The sequence below is a fragment of the Denticeps clupeoides genome, chromosome 6 (assembly GCF_900700375.1).
Source record: "Denticeps clupeoides chromosome 6, fDenClu1.1, whole genome shotgun sequence".
Classification (NCBI taxonomy): Eukaryota; Metazoa; Chordata; class Actinopteri; order Clupeiformes; family Denticipitidae; genus Denticeps; species Denticeps clupeoides.
The window spans coordinates 19,024,002-19,041,505 of NC_041712.1; the positions used below are offsets into that span (position 1 = coordinate 19,024,002).

The window sequence follows — 17,504 nt, forward strand, 5'->3', positions numbered from 1 at the left end:
CTTGTAGATGCCTGCCTATAAAGCCAGAGATGAGAAGAATCCCAAAGGATTGTCTGAATGTCAGACTGGGTTAGCGTGTCATTGTTTCTTTTCTGTCTGCCTTCTCTGCCTTCAACATGTTATTAGTCTATGTTTCACAGGCCTAGCCAAGGAAAAAGAATGTAGCTGATGGTGCAACATCTACCTTAACATTAATTGTCTATTAAGTGGACTTGTTTGTCCACCACACATCCAAACTTTGCAGTGGGAATTTGCAGGTTTTGCATTTTTCTGGCATAAACAGCCTCCTTCTCTTGTTCCAGTGCTATCTGGGAGGAGAAGTGTAACTCCTCTCCGCTCCATGACATGCTGGAGCACGTCTCCTGCGGTAGACGATTTACTGCATGCGGACAGATATCTCAGTTATGTCAGTGTTATCCTGACAAGAGCCGCTACTGTACACGACAACATGTTTTGGATGAAACACAAGTGCCAAAAATGCATGTTATCAGCAATTTTACATTACAACGCCCCGGTGAAGAGGAAGTCCAGCATGGAGTTCCAATTAACTGGGAGAAAGTGAAGTACTGAATTCACACTGATGGGAAATGTGAACTGATTCCAACTGGTCAGAAAGATTGTCTTCACCTTGCTTACAATCATTTGAATTCTTTGCATTTTTATAAAATGTCCCTGTCTGCGTTCCTTGCTTTTAAATTAATTAAGTTTTCTTTACAAGAAAAATTCTAGGTTCTACATTAAAATATAAATGTAAGCATAAATCCAAATTTAAAATTTAAGCGAAAATTACAATAATTCATTAACATTTTTTAAATGTAAATTAACTAAATTAAATATTGAAGCTTTTCTATGCAGAATTTATTGAATTTATTGAATTTCCACAGAATTCTCTTTATATTACCTTCAACAGATCAGTGTTTCCCTTTCCCAGGTATCGTTTTAAAAAAACACTTAAAAAGCCAAAAAATAACACAGGAAGCAGGAATGACCTTGACTTTTTTGCAGTTCATATTTTACACGGTGCTGCTTTTTTAATATAGTAGTAAATTAGATTTCTGTATTTGTGCAGAAAATAATTCAGCGGTCGGACAGGCCGGTGAGTGAAGCCCGTGGAATTCAAATTACACGTTCCGAACTTCCTCAAAGCAGCTCAGTCATTCCACACGTTCACAAATCAGCCAGGACACCTGAGGAAGTGCGGAAGGAGGTGGACAGGAGGGGAACAGGCGCTGAGAGGGTCAAGGGGAGGTGAGCGAGTGGAAGGCTGCTCCTGCCCTCGGGGAGGTCATTCACTCAGGTATGCGCCTCTTTTTTTTTTATAGTCTTCAGTCACAACAGACCACCCTGGAAGTGCCGGCGCGAGGAGCCGAGGCGATAAGGGGAGAAGTGAGAGCAGAGCACCCCATCGGTGGCCACCGCACTGCACACTGCCCCGGCATGTTCCCCAGGAAATGGGAGAGAGATTCATCTGCCGCCTATTATAAACACACGCAGACACACACCCTTGCACGCACACATATGGCTACACATTCAGCCACCCATTACCTCTGATTACTTCCACCCAACACACACCCAACACACACCTACACACACATACTCAACTATTCCAAAGGAGCGGAGCCAGCTCCTCCCATTAAGAGAGGACGTGAGAGAACAAGAGAGAGAAGGAAGGAGGGAGCTTATTTCGCACTGCCTGCTGTCACACGTGTTTCAGCCTCACAGGAGCCAGACCCGTCTTCTCCTGTCCCTCTCCATGTGGATACTGCGCTGCGTCCATCTGCCAGTCCACCCCCTCGCTCCCAGGCAACAGGACCATCGCAAAGCCCACCGCGACACAAAACCTCCTCGAGAGCTCACGCTGTGGGAATTCCCCTGGAAAACAGAGAGATACAGAGAGGAGAAAGTGGTTCATGGCACCCAGTGAATGAAGAGAGAGAGAGAGAGAGAGAGAGAAAGAGCGAGAGAGCAGATTAAACAGGAAGAATGTGCTTGGAAGCAGCTCTCAGTGGTTTGAACTCCGCTCCAAGGGAAGTCCGCTGCACTTGGAAGAGGTACGAGCCAAACTCCGGGATGAGATAGTTCATGTGCGAGCCGACAGCCGATCCTTCCGATTCCCTCCTCCCCCCTCACTTCATCAGCACACTATGCGGATGCTACCACTTGCCATATGGATTCTCAGTGTTGCATGCCTCTGTCGTGGATATGAATATGAAGATTACTATGCAGCCAAGGATGAATCAGAGGTGAGACCTGACACCATGGAATAATTATTTATTTGTGTGTGTGTGTGTGTGTGTGTGTGTATATCTGTGTTTATATATATATATTTGTGTGTGTGTGTGTGTGTGTGTGTGTATATATATATATATAGAGAGAGAGAGAGAGTGAGAGAGAGAGAGAGAGAGAATGCATTTTACTAATAGTGGTTGCTTTAAGCAACCATTAATAAACATTCTAAGACTGTTTAGTCTATCAAAAGTGACTGTGATTTTAAACAGAGCTGATATCCCTTCAGTGCTTTGTGGGCGTGTCTGACTCTCCCGAAACAAGGTAATTACTCTGCCTTTGAGGTGGCTTAATGAACCAAAACTTAATAAGAGAGAGGATGCGGGATTCCAAGTGTAAAGAAATGCAGTGTTCCCGTGACGGACTGTTTGAAAATGAATTAAATGAATTTCATAGGGGAAGAATTCGATAACATGCCTGAGACACACACACACACACACAGCATGAGAAATTAGTCTCATATTTAAATTTCACACTTCAACAAATATTGGACAGTGAACTGCTTTATTTAATGGTCGAGGCATCAGATAAATTAATAAATAAAAACGTATTGTATTTGCATAGTAGAATGATGATCAAATAACAACACTGAGATTAACAGTATTGTACAATATTCAGTAGCACAATGGAATAACACAACTAAGAGAATTTAAATTAAGGAATCATTTCAGGATTCTTCTTCATTTTAGTCATGTATGTAAAATCAGAAATGTGACCTTCTCATCATAAACCCAAATACAGGATCTTAGACAAAACCCTTTTTTCCATGAGGATACGGGAAAAAAAGTCTCTGTAAATGGGATTAGGAAACACGGATTCCTCAAATTGAACTCGGGCCCTTGGGAATTAGCTGAATCTCTCTGGCACAGACCGTGTTTCTGTTGGATGCACGCCTCTCCCAGACATCCAGTGGCCACAGCAGGTGGTTGCATCAGTGATGGACTCGTTCACATTGGTCAGCCCTTTTCACTCGGTGTCCAGAGTGTGACCTCATGTTATGTGATCTGTGTTGGGATTTAGCAGTTTGAGAGCGCAGTCATATTTTCCAAGTCCAATATCAAAAACTCAGCAAAGCAAAAGTGCATGTTTTGTTATATTTGTGCTATTTGCCATGTGTAAGTTTTTGTATTTATGTTATCATGTGTATTCTAATTGTTTGCTGAATCACTCATACTGTTGTAGGGCTGGGCGATATGTTCTAACACACAATTAATTTATACATTGACCTACTGTATGTAAAGATTAATGTTCGTGAAAACCTTTCGGGAGTTGGAAATAACACTAAAGACTTTACAGCCAGGGGGTAGGATATAACAGGCAGTGAATGTGTTGCATGGACCAAAGTGTTCAGGTGGACTCTTGGGACGCTGTGGCTAGTAATAAAGGAAAAACCTCACTTGGTTTAATTCTGTACATTAAAAAGTAATGTACCCCTGGGAGCAGCTTATGGCTTTCTTTTGCTCATCAGCATCAGCATGAATGAAAAAGCAACATGAATATTATTTGTTACTGGCTGTCATCCATGTGCGTATCTGTCGTTGAACACAAAGCGCAGCAAATATATTCTAAAAGTATTCTCTTAGTTTTTAAAAGTAACTGTAAAATATGACATGGACTTAATACAGACGCAGATATCACTGATACACGTATTCCATTACATACCGTCAACTTGGTCACCGGTGCTCAAGGCTCAAGTTAGCCTGTCTAGCCATGGCCATGATAGAAAGAGCATAACAGTAGACTGGTCAGAACCTAAGATTACCACTGAAACCATTACTGAACCTTGGAGCAATATGAGGTGGCCTGGTTGCAGGAATCATGTTGTCTTTTTAGATTAGCTAGTGGAGAGAGTCTTCTGCTGAGAAACTTTTCTACAACAATGGCTCAGTGCTGTTTTTGTTAAAAGAAAATACCTGAGCAAAGTTGCACCTCCAGTTAGTTATTCACAAGTTGTCATGCATTGTTTTTCTATAGATCCATATGGAGCACATGGCATTGCCCACTGTTAGTTCCATTACAGTCAGCATTATGTTCCTAAACTCAGATGCTTTATTCATTTCCACTATTATTCTTCCTTTACCTCATCAGGCAACTGCGGCTGAAGATGAAACCCTTGCTGTTTCCAACCTGGACGAATTGTTGGAGCTGCTCTACCCAAAGTACAGTGTGGTGCAGCGATGCTTGCAGAAAAGAGAACAAAGCAAAAGTGTCAGTGCTCACAATAAAAATGACCTTTGGCAGACAACCAGGCAACTGGCACTTTTTAAGATGGATGGCACTTTTGAAGGTGAGCTAGAAATTCTGCGTAATGTCACGAAATTTGTCTTCATACCCAGCGATATGATGGAGCAGAATTTGGGCTTGCAACAATTTAGCTACCACTAAGGATCATTAAGGCATCCCAGAACAATAAAATGCTGGGCATGCAATAAAAGGTTACTGGGAGTCAAATCCATATATTGTTGATTTTATGAAGACTTCTAGAGCTCAGAGGTTTGCCAATCTACATTTTCCCCAGTTTTGGCTTGACCGAAAACCCAGGTATTCATATAAACCAGTCTGCAGGCTTCAGTTTCTTTCCCATTCAGGGGAATGGGAAACACTGAAAATTTGATTTTGAATCTTTGAACATGCAAAAAGGGTACATCGATTAATAAAAGACAATGTATTGCTTTTAGGAACAATCTAATTATTGCATTATTTTGCCACAAAACTCTGGCTACATTATATTTATGCCTGAATCCATTTCAAAATGTGAAATCCAGAAAAAAGTTAAAATTAATTTCTCTATCCACCTATCCACCTTCTTATCCACCTTCGAAAATGTGGCCTTTTTAGACAAAAACAGCTTTTGGTAGTTGCAAGATGATAATATGTTGATTGGCCAGTTTTTCAAAGCAAGTAACCCAGAGCCTCACAGTACCCACTTATGTCGCTCCGTGTTAAACTGTGTTATTCCAACTCTGTTTGAGGTAGTTAAACATGGCAGAACGTTCAGGAGATAAGCTGTGTGAACATGTTCGCAATTACCAGCATCTCAGCATGACTCCAGAGAGAGATAATTGCATGTCAGAATAGTTGACATCAAGTAGCACACACACACACACACACACACACAAAAATGCCAGGCAAAGACAGTGGTGCTTGCATTCCTGCAGTTATCCACTCATGAAATTGCTTTTCTTTTGTTTTTCTTTATGCCACAGTTTCAACTGAGTAAATTCACTCTAACACATTTTCCAAGAGTGTTTCATCATTTGACTTTTAGATGAATGTTTGGAAATGGCTAATTTCTTTGCGTCATTTGCTTCCTAGTCATCATGGAGGAGATGCAGCGCACAGCATGCCGTCCTCGGGAGGTGTGTCTGGAGGTGTCAAAAGAATTCCCGGAGAGTGCCAACCACATATACCTGCCTCGATGTGTGTCGGTACATCGCTGTGGCGGCTGCTGCCCAAATGAAGCCTTGCAGTGCACCAACACCAGCTATGCAATCATTAACAAAACCGTAAGACCAAAACTATCCACACCGCTTATTGTTTTCACACTGTGGGTTGCATTTAAATGCACCAATGTTGGCAAACATGGATGATGTTCTTTAGAATTGAAAGCAAGAGAACATGAAAATTTCTGTTAGCTATGTACTGATTGTTTTTTTTCTGAAAGCTTATCTTTTAGATAATATATATAAAGTGTTACCGATAGTGTCTGTCTCTTCTGTCCTTTCATGCAAGCTGGTGGAGCTCTCTCCTCCACGAATGGAGAATTCTGTTGTCATGGTGGCCGTGGTCAACCACACTTCCTGTGAGTGCCAGTCCAAAAGGCCGAGGCATACGATCATCAGGAGGGCAGCGGCGGAGTATCCAACCTTGTACGTACCTTCACCACAAACATTTGGCTACAGAATGAGTGCATCTACAGAAGAAATGTGCCACAGTCTGTGACCTACAACAAATGAAGCATTTTTGTTCGGGACCCTGCATTCCTTTGTGGCTCTGGTGAATGGGTGTGTTATGTAGAATGCTTGTGTTGTTTGGTGGGACTTGGATAGCTGGAAAGTTATGGTTTAGAGCGAGGGTCATCTCTTTGAGGCCCCTGAATCCCGCAGTTCGCTTCCCCCATCTGACCCAGCTCACTTCCTCCAGACTGCTGTGAGTGGGCCACGTAGCAGAGGGGAGCCAGGCCGATCAGATTCTTTCTCACCGAGAGGCACAGCCACCTGTGGTGTCGGACATATACTGAGCGGCCTCCTTTTAAAGACTTTTATGACTTTGTTCGCTCCAGGTGCTCTATACCAGAGGAATCTTGTAGTCCTGGCTTAGTGTGGGACCCCAGCAGCTGCTCATGCTCTCCAGATGATATGCTTTCCTTAGTGGAGCAGGAGCTGGGTAAGTGCATGGTCTATATCTCCTAGCAGAAGAATACAACACAGTTTATTCTTATCAGCAGTGGCATAGCACACAAAACTTTAACAGGTTTGTTTAACGTCCTGTGAAATTGGGAAATTGAAAAAGACACAGCAACATCATTATTCGATCAAATATGCTTTAAATGGAATGTTTCAAATACTGAACATTCTTCTCATGTCATTATTTGGTGATGCAATCACCGCTACGGAACAGAGCTTTGGAAATGTGAATGGAAATAAATGGAAATGTGAATATTTTGATGATTTATGTTAATTATAAATATTTTCTTATACAGTGAAGGTAAGGATGTGTAATTTCTCTGATGAAAATCTTGTCACATCGTGCCTGCTGAGCTGTTTTTTTAAGCTAATGACTAAAGAATTACTCTAGGCACAATGTACTTCTTATACTGCCCTGATGATGTTCAACCATTTCTGAGACTCAAAGGATGAACTTGTTTTTAACAAATCGAGATGCTTGCAAATTTATCCTTATTCTGGACCTTTTTAGGCCACTCCTGTCAATGCGTCATATGCATTTATTCCAAGATTCAAATTGACAAACTAGATCTGTGAACTTTCCCAACATGCTATTTCATTAAGTTGGTCTTCTTCCAAAATTTAAATCAAGGAGACAAAATTTTGATCAATGTGCTTGTTATTTGGAAAAGAAACAGGAGGGTTTCTTCACAGAGCATCCCGTTCTAAATAATGAGTGTACTGTTATTATTGTGTCCATGTGGAGCAGACCCGATGGACTCCGCCCTGCTGGCCATATGTGGACCAAATAAACTTCTGGATGAGGAAAGCTGTGGCTGTGTGTGCCGGAATGGCCTGACTGAGGCCAGCTGTGCACCCGGGTGGCGGCTAGATGAAATGTCGTGCAAGTGTGTGTGCGAGGGGCTTGCAGCTGGGCAAACTTGTCCCCCCAACCAGCACTGGGACCAAGATCTCTGCGGCTGTGTGTGTCAGATCCAGTGTCCGCCAAGTCACCCACTTCACCCAGAAACGTGCACCTGCCAGTGCAGGGAAAATGAACACACCTGCCTACAGCAGGGGAAGAAGTTTAGATCCGAAAACTGCAGGTAAGATTGAGCCTTTGCTGCAAATTGCTTTTTTAAAACTGCTGTCTGAGTATAGGGTGATATCTGCCCTCTCTCATTTACACCCAGCTGTTACCGGCTGCCATGCAAAGACCCACACAAGAAATGCCAGAACGGCCACTTCTACAGTCCTCTTGTCTGCAGCTGCATACCCAACTATCTGAGGTCGTGGAGCTGAAGTTTGAAGTAGGGTGACTTCGATGTCCTTCTGTGCTAAAACTCGGCAGCAGAACTGAAGAATGACAGCTGTCAGGTCTTCCATGGTGTATGGGGAAGCGGATGCACTGGAGGAAAGAGGATTATGCACTTTATGGAGACTGGTCAAACGCCATTTGTCCTCTCACTTTCAGCCCATAAAGATTGTCCCATTCCCTGCTTCTTGCCCTGATGAAAAGTGCGAAACTAGTGTTACTGCGTCTCCTGCCAGCCAGTGAAATATTTAAAGTCGAAAGCCAGTGCTCTGTGATTTATCACTTTTGTAATTAAGTGTTTATTATACCAATGATGTGACTTACTGCCAAACGCTGTTTCTTCAGTCGGTAAATACAAAAAAAAGTTCTGTCTGAAATATTTATCTCTTTATCTGTTGTTTTACTTGAAGGACAGTACAGTGGATGCCAGGAGATTGTATTTTATTGATTTTATTGAAGACTGAACAAATCATGCCATTTGGTAAATTGAAATAGATTGCATTATAAAAATATCTTAGATGAAACTGCAATGCATCGAGAATTTAAAATATAATTTAGCCTTTTGATTTGTTTCTTTGCAAATGTAGACTTTTGAAATCCACTGTACTGAATGCTGCTGTTTTTAAGGACACTAATGGAAAATAATATGCAACTATGTTCACAATAACTGAAAGTTATTTATTAAGAACATACGACTCTAGATATTTTATATTGCCAACAATGTTTCCCTTGGCATAAATTAGGGATGACAGCTCAGTCATAAATATGACTGTACGTAGTGTTTTTATTTAATGAAGATTATTTTGTAATTCTCATCTAGTAATTTATAATCGGGTCAGAGAGCCTGATAGAGGGACTAAATGGAATCAGTCCTAATTGTGGAGCTGCAGTGAAAGTGATTTCCTTTCTCTGTCTTACACCCGCCAGCACAGCTCAGGCATGGCATTGTCATGATGTAATTAGAAAGGAGCCGCCCAGTCAGAGAAAGGGGGAAGGAAGGCGCTGGAAATTTAATAATGCCGCCGCTTAATGCACAAAATGTGTTGTGTTGGTGTGGGTCAGGCTGGGCGTGACTGGAAAGGGGGAGCAGACTAATGGCTTGTGAGCTTCTCTGTCAACTGCATGTTGTTTATAAGGGTCTTCGTTTCTGGCCCTGGCACCGGCTGAATTAGATGGGAGGATCAGAGGGCAGGAAAGGTAGAACAGGATATAAGCAGGGCTGGGGAGCAAAGGAACAAAAAGCAGCCCAACAGGGTGTAAAGGGTTCTTATTTTGGCATGCAATTCAGAGAGCTTGTTCGCTTCATGTTTCACGTTGAATGTGTATTTGGGTCCGATTCCAGACCAGCCTCTGGGGCCACCTTGATGGGTTCATCTGCAGTTGCCTTCCTCTGCCCTGAAACCAAAACCAAGGGCATGTTTATCATCTAACCCCTGTTTCACATGTGATCATTATCTCTATAATAAATTAATGTATTTTTAATTGTGTTTTTATGATGAACGGCCATGTTTTTTGATGCATTCAAACAATTCAAACACACATATGACAGACAAATTACTGAATGATAACTATTGACATAAAGGCCTTGGTGGCATATAGACTATAATTGTGTATTATATTATTAATATCATGGGACTTATGATTTTTGCGATTGAGTGGTTTTCAAAAAAATTTAGCTTTGCACGTCCCAAGAGCTAAAACCCAACATTTTTCTTGTTCAAACGTGTCTTCCCTTCACACTGCATTTTTTATATCCTTTGAAACCCAACAGCGCATATTTTTCTGTCAATCCATCAGCAGGAAAAATTATGGGAAAGTAAAAAAAAAAAACAGCATAGGTGCCCCCACATGAGGACACAATGCGCACACACAGGTCATGACGGATCTTAAAATAAATGTCAGGTTCCTTTAATTATCTCATTCTTGATGTCTTCCAGCCCGTTAATGTGCTCCCTAAAACCTGGGAGGCCGCTGCATTGAGGACATCCTGTTTTATTTCTGCCTGTCATGTGGTAAATCTACGTGTCGCCTTTGACCAAGACCGGCAAGCCTGAATTTGCCTCTCTAGCCTTTAAATAGAATTATTTGTTTTTTCCTACTAGTTACTCAGTCACTTGACAAGCTCGCCACTTCTCATCTGCACCCTGCGTTATTGCAGTAGAGCTCTGTAATGCTATAAAACCCAAACATGAAGAGACTGGAAGAGACTATACGGTATAGTGCAGTAGTGTGATTAGAATAATTAGTAAAAAATTATTCTGAAATATGTAAGTAAAATTCTTTTATGAAACCAGACCTTTATAAATGATGCGTAAACATTATGTTACTTTAAAATGATTGAAACGGAATTGAATTAAGTGCAGAAATTTATATTATTTTTTTTTCCATCACAGAATGGTATATTTGTACGTACAATGTATGTTTTTATGTTTCATCTCACACAGAGACTGGGTGTCTGAGCTCCACACAAACGTTGCAGCTCAGCTCTTCCAGCCAAGCTCAACCTTATGGAAGGATGCAGGAGTAGAGAAACGAGAAGTGTGGTGAACAAAGGTAGCTTTGTCACTTTGCCCGGTATGGCTGGAGGAGAGCGATACATTCCAGTCCAGAGGATTACCCTGATTGAGGGCATGGTTCCCCTTTCAGCCCACCTCATGGCAGCCGCGGTTAGCAGAGATTAGGTCGTTCTGGGCCTGGGGTCGATGTTTCCATGCGCAATCACACGGAGGTTTGGGCAGAGTGGAATTGTAGATATCCTGTCAGCTCTTAGTGCCAATTTCCTTCTCCACCTGTTCAAACAGAGCAGCCGTCATGTAAAGAAGGCCAACAGTGAAAGATTTTGCATGTAATTCTTCACAAAGGACTTGTCTGAGTGCAAGTAGAACATCTGAGAACATTGTTTTGGTCTTCGCAGGACCAATGTGTCTTTTAAAATAAACGGGAATTTCAGGCCATTAACTCACCATTTCCGTGGTATTAACATCTGAACTGTCAAACCTTTACATAATGTAATTATTTCATGATCAGGTTTATACCAATGTATCAAGTCAATATATTTAACCTGATACTCACTTATGCTGCAATGATGCTTGCACAAAAATATTTAAATCATCTGGCCTGTATTTAATCCATTTGTCTATAAAGCTTAATGGCTGTATTATTTATTTCTTAATTTCATACTATAGTTTTTTTTACTTTTCAGCATAAAAATATGTTATGTAATATGTAATAGGTCACATGTAGCTTTACTTCTGAAGTTCCAAAACAAGTCTTCAGGTATAACCTCAGGTACTTGCATTTCAGAGCCACATGACCCTCAGGCAGGTCACAGACAAATCTGATGAGGCATTTGTTCTCCTTCTGGAGACATCTAAACAGCCACAAAGGAAATCCAAGGCCTTGACACACTCAAAATACGCTGCCTTATAAGTGCCAGGCGGTTGGAATCTTTCACGCGGTTGTATTCCGTGGAATGAAAACATACTCCAGATTTTTTTTGTCTGTGGGAGCAGTGCCAAGGAATGAGCTGTTAGAGTTCACTGACCTCCATAACCCAGGAACATGCCACACCACACCATGGTTCAGACATCTCAGCCATTCAGAAATCAGAGCAGGAATCATCACAGCATGGTCAGGAGTGACGTTGGGAGTAAATAATCCAGACGCCCGTTTTTTCCCACCATCTGCAAGTATCTACCTGCTCAGACAGCTACAGGAACACTCAACCAAATTCCTTCCTTTTGCATTTGGGTGCATTTCTTCAGCTTTTAGTTTGTCTTCATAGCCGTCTCTTGAATTATTTTTGTCCTGGTTTAGTAATTGTATTGAGATCCTGTTTGTACAATTACATTTATGGCAATTATCAGACACCCTTATCCAACTTACATTCAGTAGTTACAGGGACAGTCCCCCCTGGAGACACTCGGGGTTGAGGATCTTGCTCAGGGACACAATGGAAGTAAGTGGGACTTGAACCTGAATATTCTGGTTCACAGGCGAGTATGTTACTCACTGGTAGTAGCCTAGTACCTTTTACCACCCTGCTTGACTACTCACAAACATCATAATTCTACATTATGTAGTGATCTTGAACTGATGCTGCCAAACTCAAGGAACATGTTTTGTTTAGTGTTTAGGTAAGTGCTTGCATAAGAACCACCACTTGACCTCTATGGAGATCAGGAGGGGAGAATGGAACTCTTTAGAATTTTAGGGACGGCTGCCAGACAGTGGCTTTGGCGATGTCCAGGCCCAGCAGCCCTCACTGCCAGGTCCCCGCTGTATCCAGCCATGGACAATTTTAATGCTTTATGCAACCAGCGAGCTTTTGGTTACAAGTATCCATGAGAACGACTCTGGATAATGCAATCGTGGGTGAGTTGAGCAACTACTCCTTGACGCACCCCGCTGACAACAGGAAGCCGGCTTTGTGTCAAGTTTCTGTGGAAATCCTCAGTGCGAAATTCAGACCACAGCCTGAACACAACTGGATTAAATTCAACATCATTTCCTCCCCAATTAGACACATAAACACCAACTTTCAGAGAAGGACATGAGAATAAATTATATAAACACACAATGACTGACAAAATAATAGCTTTTGCTGGTGGTTTTGATACAAGTCTTAACCTGTAAAAAGAATCAGAATATCTTTGATGTCATTGTAACAAGTACAACAAAATTAGGTAAAATCGTTCCAATTATGCAGAAATTATGTGACTTTCATTTGTTATCACAGTGATAATAAATGAATTTTAACTGCTTCCACTAGGCACGAGAGATGGCATTCTGGGATCTCCATGGATACTGTTGCATGAATATTCCTCTGTAATGCTCATTAACATGAGTCCTGTCTCACCAACTTAAGGTGGTGGAGAGAAGCCAAGAGTGTGAAATTGTCCCTGCCATTTTGTTTGTTTTGTTTACTAGATAACGTCAGGTGAGGTATTTCATAGTCCTGTGCTTCAGTTTTATCCTATAATCAGAATGGTAGTGTGTAACTGGTAGTGTGTGTGTGTGTGTGACCGCAGACCGCTTCTCAGTTCCTATGCTTTCTGGATGATGTTTTGCTCACTTTTGAATGCTGTTGGTGCTTTCGCTCTATGAGGCGGAGTCTACAACCCACACAAGCGGCTCAGGTAGTGCAGCTCATCCAGGATGGCACATCAATCCGAGCTGTGGCAAGAAGGTTTGATGTGTCTGTCAGCGTAGTGTCCAGAGCATGGAGGTGCTACCAGGAGACAGGCGAGTACATCAGGAGATGCAGAGGAGACCGTAGGAGGTCAACAATCCAGCAGCAGGACCGCTACCTCTGGCTTTGTACAAAGAGGAACAGGAGGAGCACTGCCAGAGCCCTACAAAATGACCTCCAGCAGGCCACAAATGTGCTCAAACGGTCAGAAACAGACTCCATGAGGGTGGTATGAGGGTCCGATGTCCACAGGTGTGGGAATGTGCTTACAACCCAGCACATGCAGCATGTTTGGCATTTGCCAGAGAACATCAAGATTGGCAAATTTGCCACTGGTGCCCTGTGATCTTCACAGATGAAAGCAGGTTCACACTGAGCGCATGTGACAGACATGCCATGGAGAACGTTGTGCTGCCTGCAACAGCATGACCATTTGGACAGTGGATCAGTAATAGTGTGGGGTGGCATTTTTTTGTGGGATCTGGCACAGCCCTCCATGTGCTCGACAGAGGTAGCCTGACTGCCATTAGGTATAGAGATGAGATCCTCAGACCCCTTGTGAGACCAAATGCTGGTGCGGTTGGCCCTGGGTTCCTCCTAATGCAAGACAATACTAGACCTCATGAGGCTGGAGTGTCAGCAGCTGTAAAATGAAGGCCTTGATGCTATGGACTGGCCCGGCCATTCCCCAGACCTGTATCCAGTAGAGCACATCTGGGACATCATGTCTTGCTCCATCCACCAACACCAGGGACTGTCCAGGAGTTGGCAGGTGCTTTAGTCCTGGTCTGGGAGGATATCCCTCAGGAGACCATCCGCCACCTCATCAGGAGCATGCCCAGGCGTTGTAGGGAGGACAAACAGGCACGTGGAGGCCACACACACTACGGAGCCTCATTCTGACTGGTTTTAAGGACATTATAGGTGGATCCAACTTTGATGTACTGTGTTTTTCAAGTTTTATTTTGAGTGTGACTCCAAATCCAGACCTCGATGGGTTGATAAATTTGATTTCCATCTATAAATTTTGTATGTTTTTGTTGTCAGCACGTTTAACTATGTAAAGAACAAGGTATTTTATAGGAATATTTCATTCATTCAGATCTAGGAAGTCTTATATATATATATATATATATATATATATATATATATGGCCGTCATTACCTACTACATAAAACACATTAGGTTAAAATTCCCACCACAGCTTCAGCCTCCCACATACAACTGAAAAGACACAGTCTGGTCCTCCTCTAAATGTTCCCTAACATTGATCAAACACACTTAAACTCAAACACACAAAAAATTGGCTTAACTGGAGGCTTATTAACTAAAACAAGGTATGGTGATTATAGACACAACAGCTCGGACTGTCAGTTGCAGGTTTTTCTCAGGTGGCATTAGGGAAGATTGGACCTGAAGCGCCATCTGCTGGACTAAGTGTGTCAGATCAATAATAAACACAAAGAAAGTGAAAGTGCATTGATTGTCATTGTGATACACTGCAGCACAGCACACGGCGCACATGACAAAATGTGTCCTCTGCTTTTAACCATCGCCATTAATAAGCAGTGTGCAGCCATGACAGGCGCCCGGGGAGCAGTGTGTGGGGACAGTGCTTTGCTCAGTGGCAACCTTCTGATTACGGGGCCGCTTCCTTAATCGCTAGGCCACCACTGCCCTAGTCACAAGAACATTTTGAATTGTTTAAATAAAAATACAAATGTATAGGGTAGTAGTAGCCTAGTGAGTAACACACTCGCCAGAAGACCCAGGTTCAAATCCCAGTTACTACCATTGTGTCCCTGAGCAAGACACTTAACCCTAAGTTGCTCCAGGGGGGACTGTCCCTGTAAATACTGATTCGCTCTGGATAAGGAAGTCCGATAAATGCTGTAAATCTAAATGTAAGTGACTGATTTTAATGTATAATCAACCATCATACAGTCAAGTCTAATTTAAAAAAAAGTCTACATTAAAGACACACTTCTTATGTTTTCATCAACCACAGAGTACAAAAAATATTGAAAATAGTCGGTTAGACTTGTATTTCGAAAGTTTCCTGGACTTTTTTTTTTTTTTTGAGTACATGAAGTCCACTTCACTAGCGATGCCTTCACATCTTTCCAACTGCATGCAAATTGTGCGAGGTGGTCCTGAGGGTAGCGCCATGTTAAAGGTGCAATAAACACACAGACTTCACATTTGTAATGCTTGCTTTAATTGTTCCCAGTACTTCTAAAGAGCTCCCCTCAACGCTCAATACCCTTACATGTAATACAAGTAAATTAATACTGGACTAAGTTCGGAGATGAGAATGTAGAAAATCAATAACCCTTTTTATAAATGCCCGTCATATTGCACCACAGTTATCATGATCAGCCTGAACCTGAATCACTTCTATTAAAACCTATGTACAAAGACGCCTGTCCTTCAGTAAAGACCAGACAGTACGTGATTAAACCAAGCAGATGAAGCTTGTATTACCTCCGGCTCTGGAACTTAACAGTCAAAGTCCAACTAGGTGAAAGGGGAATAGAGCGCAATCAGCATTTAATTGCAAGGTCCCAGAATATCGGGGAAAGGGAGTAAAGTCATCAGAAGGCATTTTAACTTTCTCAACTAAAAAAAAAACCTTGAGAAAGTTTTAAAGCATAGATTTAAGTTTTTGAGACCTCAAAAACGCAATCTTCCATAAATGTTTTCTGATTTGCGTGCAAACACACTAAAAACCAAAAGGCAAATCCAAAAATCCTGAATTATGAAGTCAGTGAGACTCAATCTGATTTAAAAAAAAGACGGAGTAGCAGCTCTGAAATACACCATCAAGCCACCAAAAGTCTGGGGGAAGCATTCAGGATTGTGAGGTACACAGAAGGAGCCCTTCATCCATGTGATGACCACAATGCAATCCGGGCCATTAGTCAAGCTGCCCTACTCTGGGACTGGAAGGCTGGAGTTGTTGCTCTCGATCTTGGCCCCCTCTTCAGCGCTCAGGAGTTCAGGTGGAAGATTTCGGGTCTCTGTGATCAGACGCTTCACTCCCACCATCCACTGGCTGACCTCGTTGACGTGGTCCACCATGAGCGCTCGATGGATCTCGTCGGATGCATCCCAGTTACGATTTTTCATCTCTGTCAACCAAGACCAGACGTGGGTTTTAATAGCTGCCAATTTCATATCACCACTTCATATGAAGATAAAACAAAAACACCTTAAAAAAAAGCTGAGATTGTACCTTGGACCAGCATGTTCATCCTTCTTCTGACAGGAAGTGACAGCTTTCCACTTCTCCACATCTCCTCAAACAGCCTAATACGCTTCTCCATGTCATCACAGATGTGCTTCTACGGGAAACAGGAGAGTTCTTGTTTTTTCTGAACAAATACATAAGAGCAAGCTAACTGGAGCCAACAGAGGGAAGACTGCCACCCACTTTGACAGACTGCCTACATGCAACAAGGGCCCAGTTGAAGAGGGCTACCACATCATCAAGACCTGGCGCCACTTCTGATTGGCCTTCAGGAGGACCTGCTGACTGCAGCACAGCAGCAGGCTGTGGGGGTGTGGCCATTCCAGCTGGGGGAGGGCCTGGAGTCCCACATGGCCTCGGAGGAGGAGCTGGATTGGTGGGAGGAGTGGAGTGGACTGCATGAGGAGTAGGACGAGGAGGTCCTGGGGAGGGACCTACTGACACACGATCAACGATGTCAACTTATCCGAGCACGAAGCCAGGTTTGAACAAGCGAGCCCAGTTGATTATTTCCGGGAATTCGTGGCGTGTATAAAGAGTGCAGAACTCACTGTGAGCCCCTGAGACCTGGGGGTGAGCCACCCGTTTGTTCAGAAGAGTCCGCTTTGGTCCGCCCTGTGCCGTCTGGAGTCCGTAGGAGAACTGCGGAGGGTCGTTCCAGCCGCGCTCCACGTTCCCTGAATCGCCCACAGTTATGTTAAATACACATATAGAAAAATCGCATGGTCGGCACAACAAAGTTTTTCACTAATCTCTCCATCATTTGCCATCGGGTTCCTTTGGACAACTTACGGTGTCCCAGTCCAGCATTTCAGCAAAATTGGTTACATTACGGCAGCCGATATAATCCAAAAGGATAGAGCCATATTTACCCGGTTTCACATATAACTCGTCCATGGCAGCTCCTCAACACCCACCAACACTGAAGCCGCGTACATCCGGGACACGTGGGCAGTTTTGTTACGTCACAGTCTCCCACTTCCGGTCTCTCTCTCTCGGTCGCTCACTCTCTATCGTGACGTCACTCCTCGTTTTCATTCATCGTGATGCACGCAATATATTTTTTTTTAAATCAAT

General features: G+C 42.8%; 2 protein-coding genes and 1 long non-coding RNA gene across 4 annotated transcripts; 1 reads left to right on the forward strand and 2 right to left on the reverse strand.

The window, feature by feature from the left end:
• The first annotated feature begins 1,650 nt into the window (after window positions 1–1,650).
• Window positions 1,651–9,516, forward strand: LOC114792574 (vascular endothelial growth factor C-like). Its single transcript, XM_028983852.1, has 7 exons — window positions 1,651–2,243; window positions 4,375–4,573; window positions 5,602–5,792; window positions 6,019–6,155; window positions 6,569–6,672; window positions 7,441–7,777; window positions 7,865–9,516. The coding sequence occupies exons 1-7, from the start codon at window positions 2,145–2,147 to the stop codon at window positions 7,971–7,973; spliced, it is 1,176 nt and encodes a 391-aa protein (XP_028839685.1). The 5' UTR covers window positions 1,651–2,144; the 3' UTR covers window positions 7,974–9,516.
• On the reverse strand, window positions 8,735–11,605 carry LOC114792575 (uncharacterized). Its single transcript, XR_003750135.1, has 3 exons — window positions 11,531–11,605; window positions 10,638–10,775; window positions 8,735–9,381 (listed from the first exon to the last, which is right to left on the reverse strand). It is a non-coding gene; the product is annotated as an uncharacterized LOC114792575 (long non-coding RNA).
• A 3,767-nt stretch (window positions 11,606–15,372) lies between these two features.
• Window positions 15,373–17,398, reverse strand: sra1 (steroid receptor RNA activator 1). 2 transcript variants are annotated; one of them, XM_028984284.1, is made up of 5 exons: window positions 17,300–17,398; window positions 16,979–17,104; window positions 16,611–16,861; window positions 16,413–16,521; window positions 15,373–16,308 (listed from the first exon to the last, which is right to left on the reverse strand). In XM_028984284.1, the coding sequence occupies exons 1-5, from the start codon at window positions 17,322–17,324 to the stop codon at window positions 16,109–16,111; spliced, it is 711 nt and encodes a 236-aa protein (XP_028840117.1). In that variant the 5' UTR covers window positions 17,325–17,398; the 3' UTR covers window positions 15,373–16,108. The 2 variants fall into 2 exon arrangements, with proteins under 2 accessions (XP_028840117.1, XP_028840116.1); XM_028984283.1 differs by having other exon boundaries at window positions 16,611–16,864.
• Between the last annotated feature and the right edge of the window lie 106 nt (window positions 17,399–17,504).

What these genes read in the sequence shown, in the direction of transcription:
- LOC114792574 (XM_028983852.1), top strand. Translation starts at nt 2,145, where the DNA reads ATGCGGATGCTACCACTTGCCATATGGATTCTCAGTGTTGCATGCCTC. An exon ending in CAGCCAAGGATGAATCAGAG is followed by an intron (nt 2,244 to 4,374) that starts GTGAGACCTGAC and finishes TTACCTCATCAG; the next exon opens with GCAACTGCGGCTGAAGATGA. An exon ending in CTTAGTGGAGCAGGAGCTGG is followed by an intron (nt 6,673 to 7,440) that starts GTAAGTGCATGG and finishes CATGTGGAGCAG; the next exon opens with ACCCGATGGACTCCGCCCTG.
- sra1 (XM_028984283.1), bottom strand. Translation starts at nt 17,324, where the DNA reads ATGGACGAGTTATATGTGAAACCGG. An exon ending in CCAGGTCTCAGGGGCTCACA is followed by an intron (nt 16,865 to 16,978) that starts GTGAGTTCTGCA and finishes ATCGTGTGTCAG; the next exon opens with TAGGTCCCTCCCCAGGACCT. An exon ending in CATGTAGGCAGTCTGTCAAA is followed by an intron (nt 16,522 to 16,610) that starts GTGGGTGGCAGT and finishes TGTTTCCCGTAG; the next exon opens with AAGCACATCTGTGATGACAT.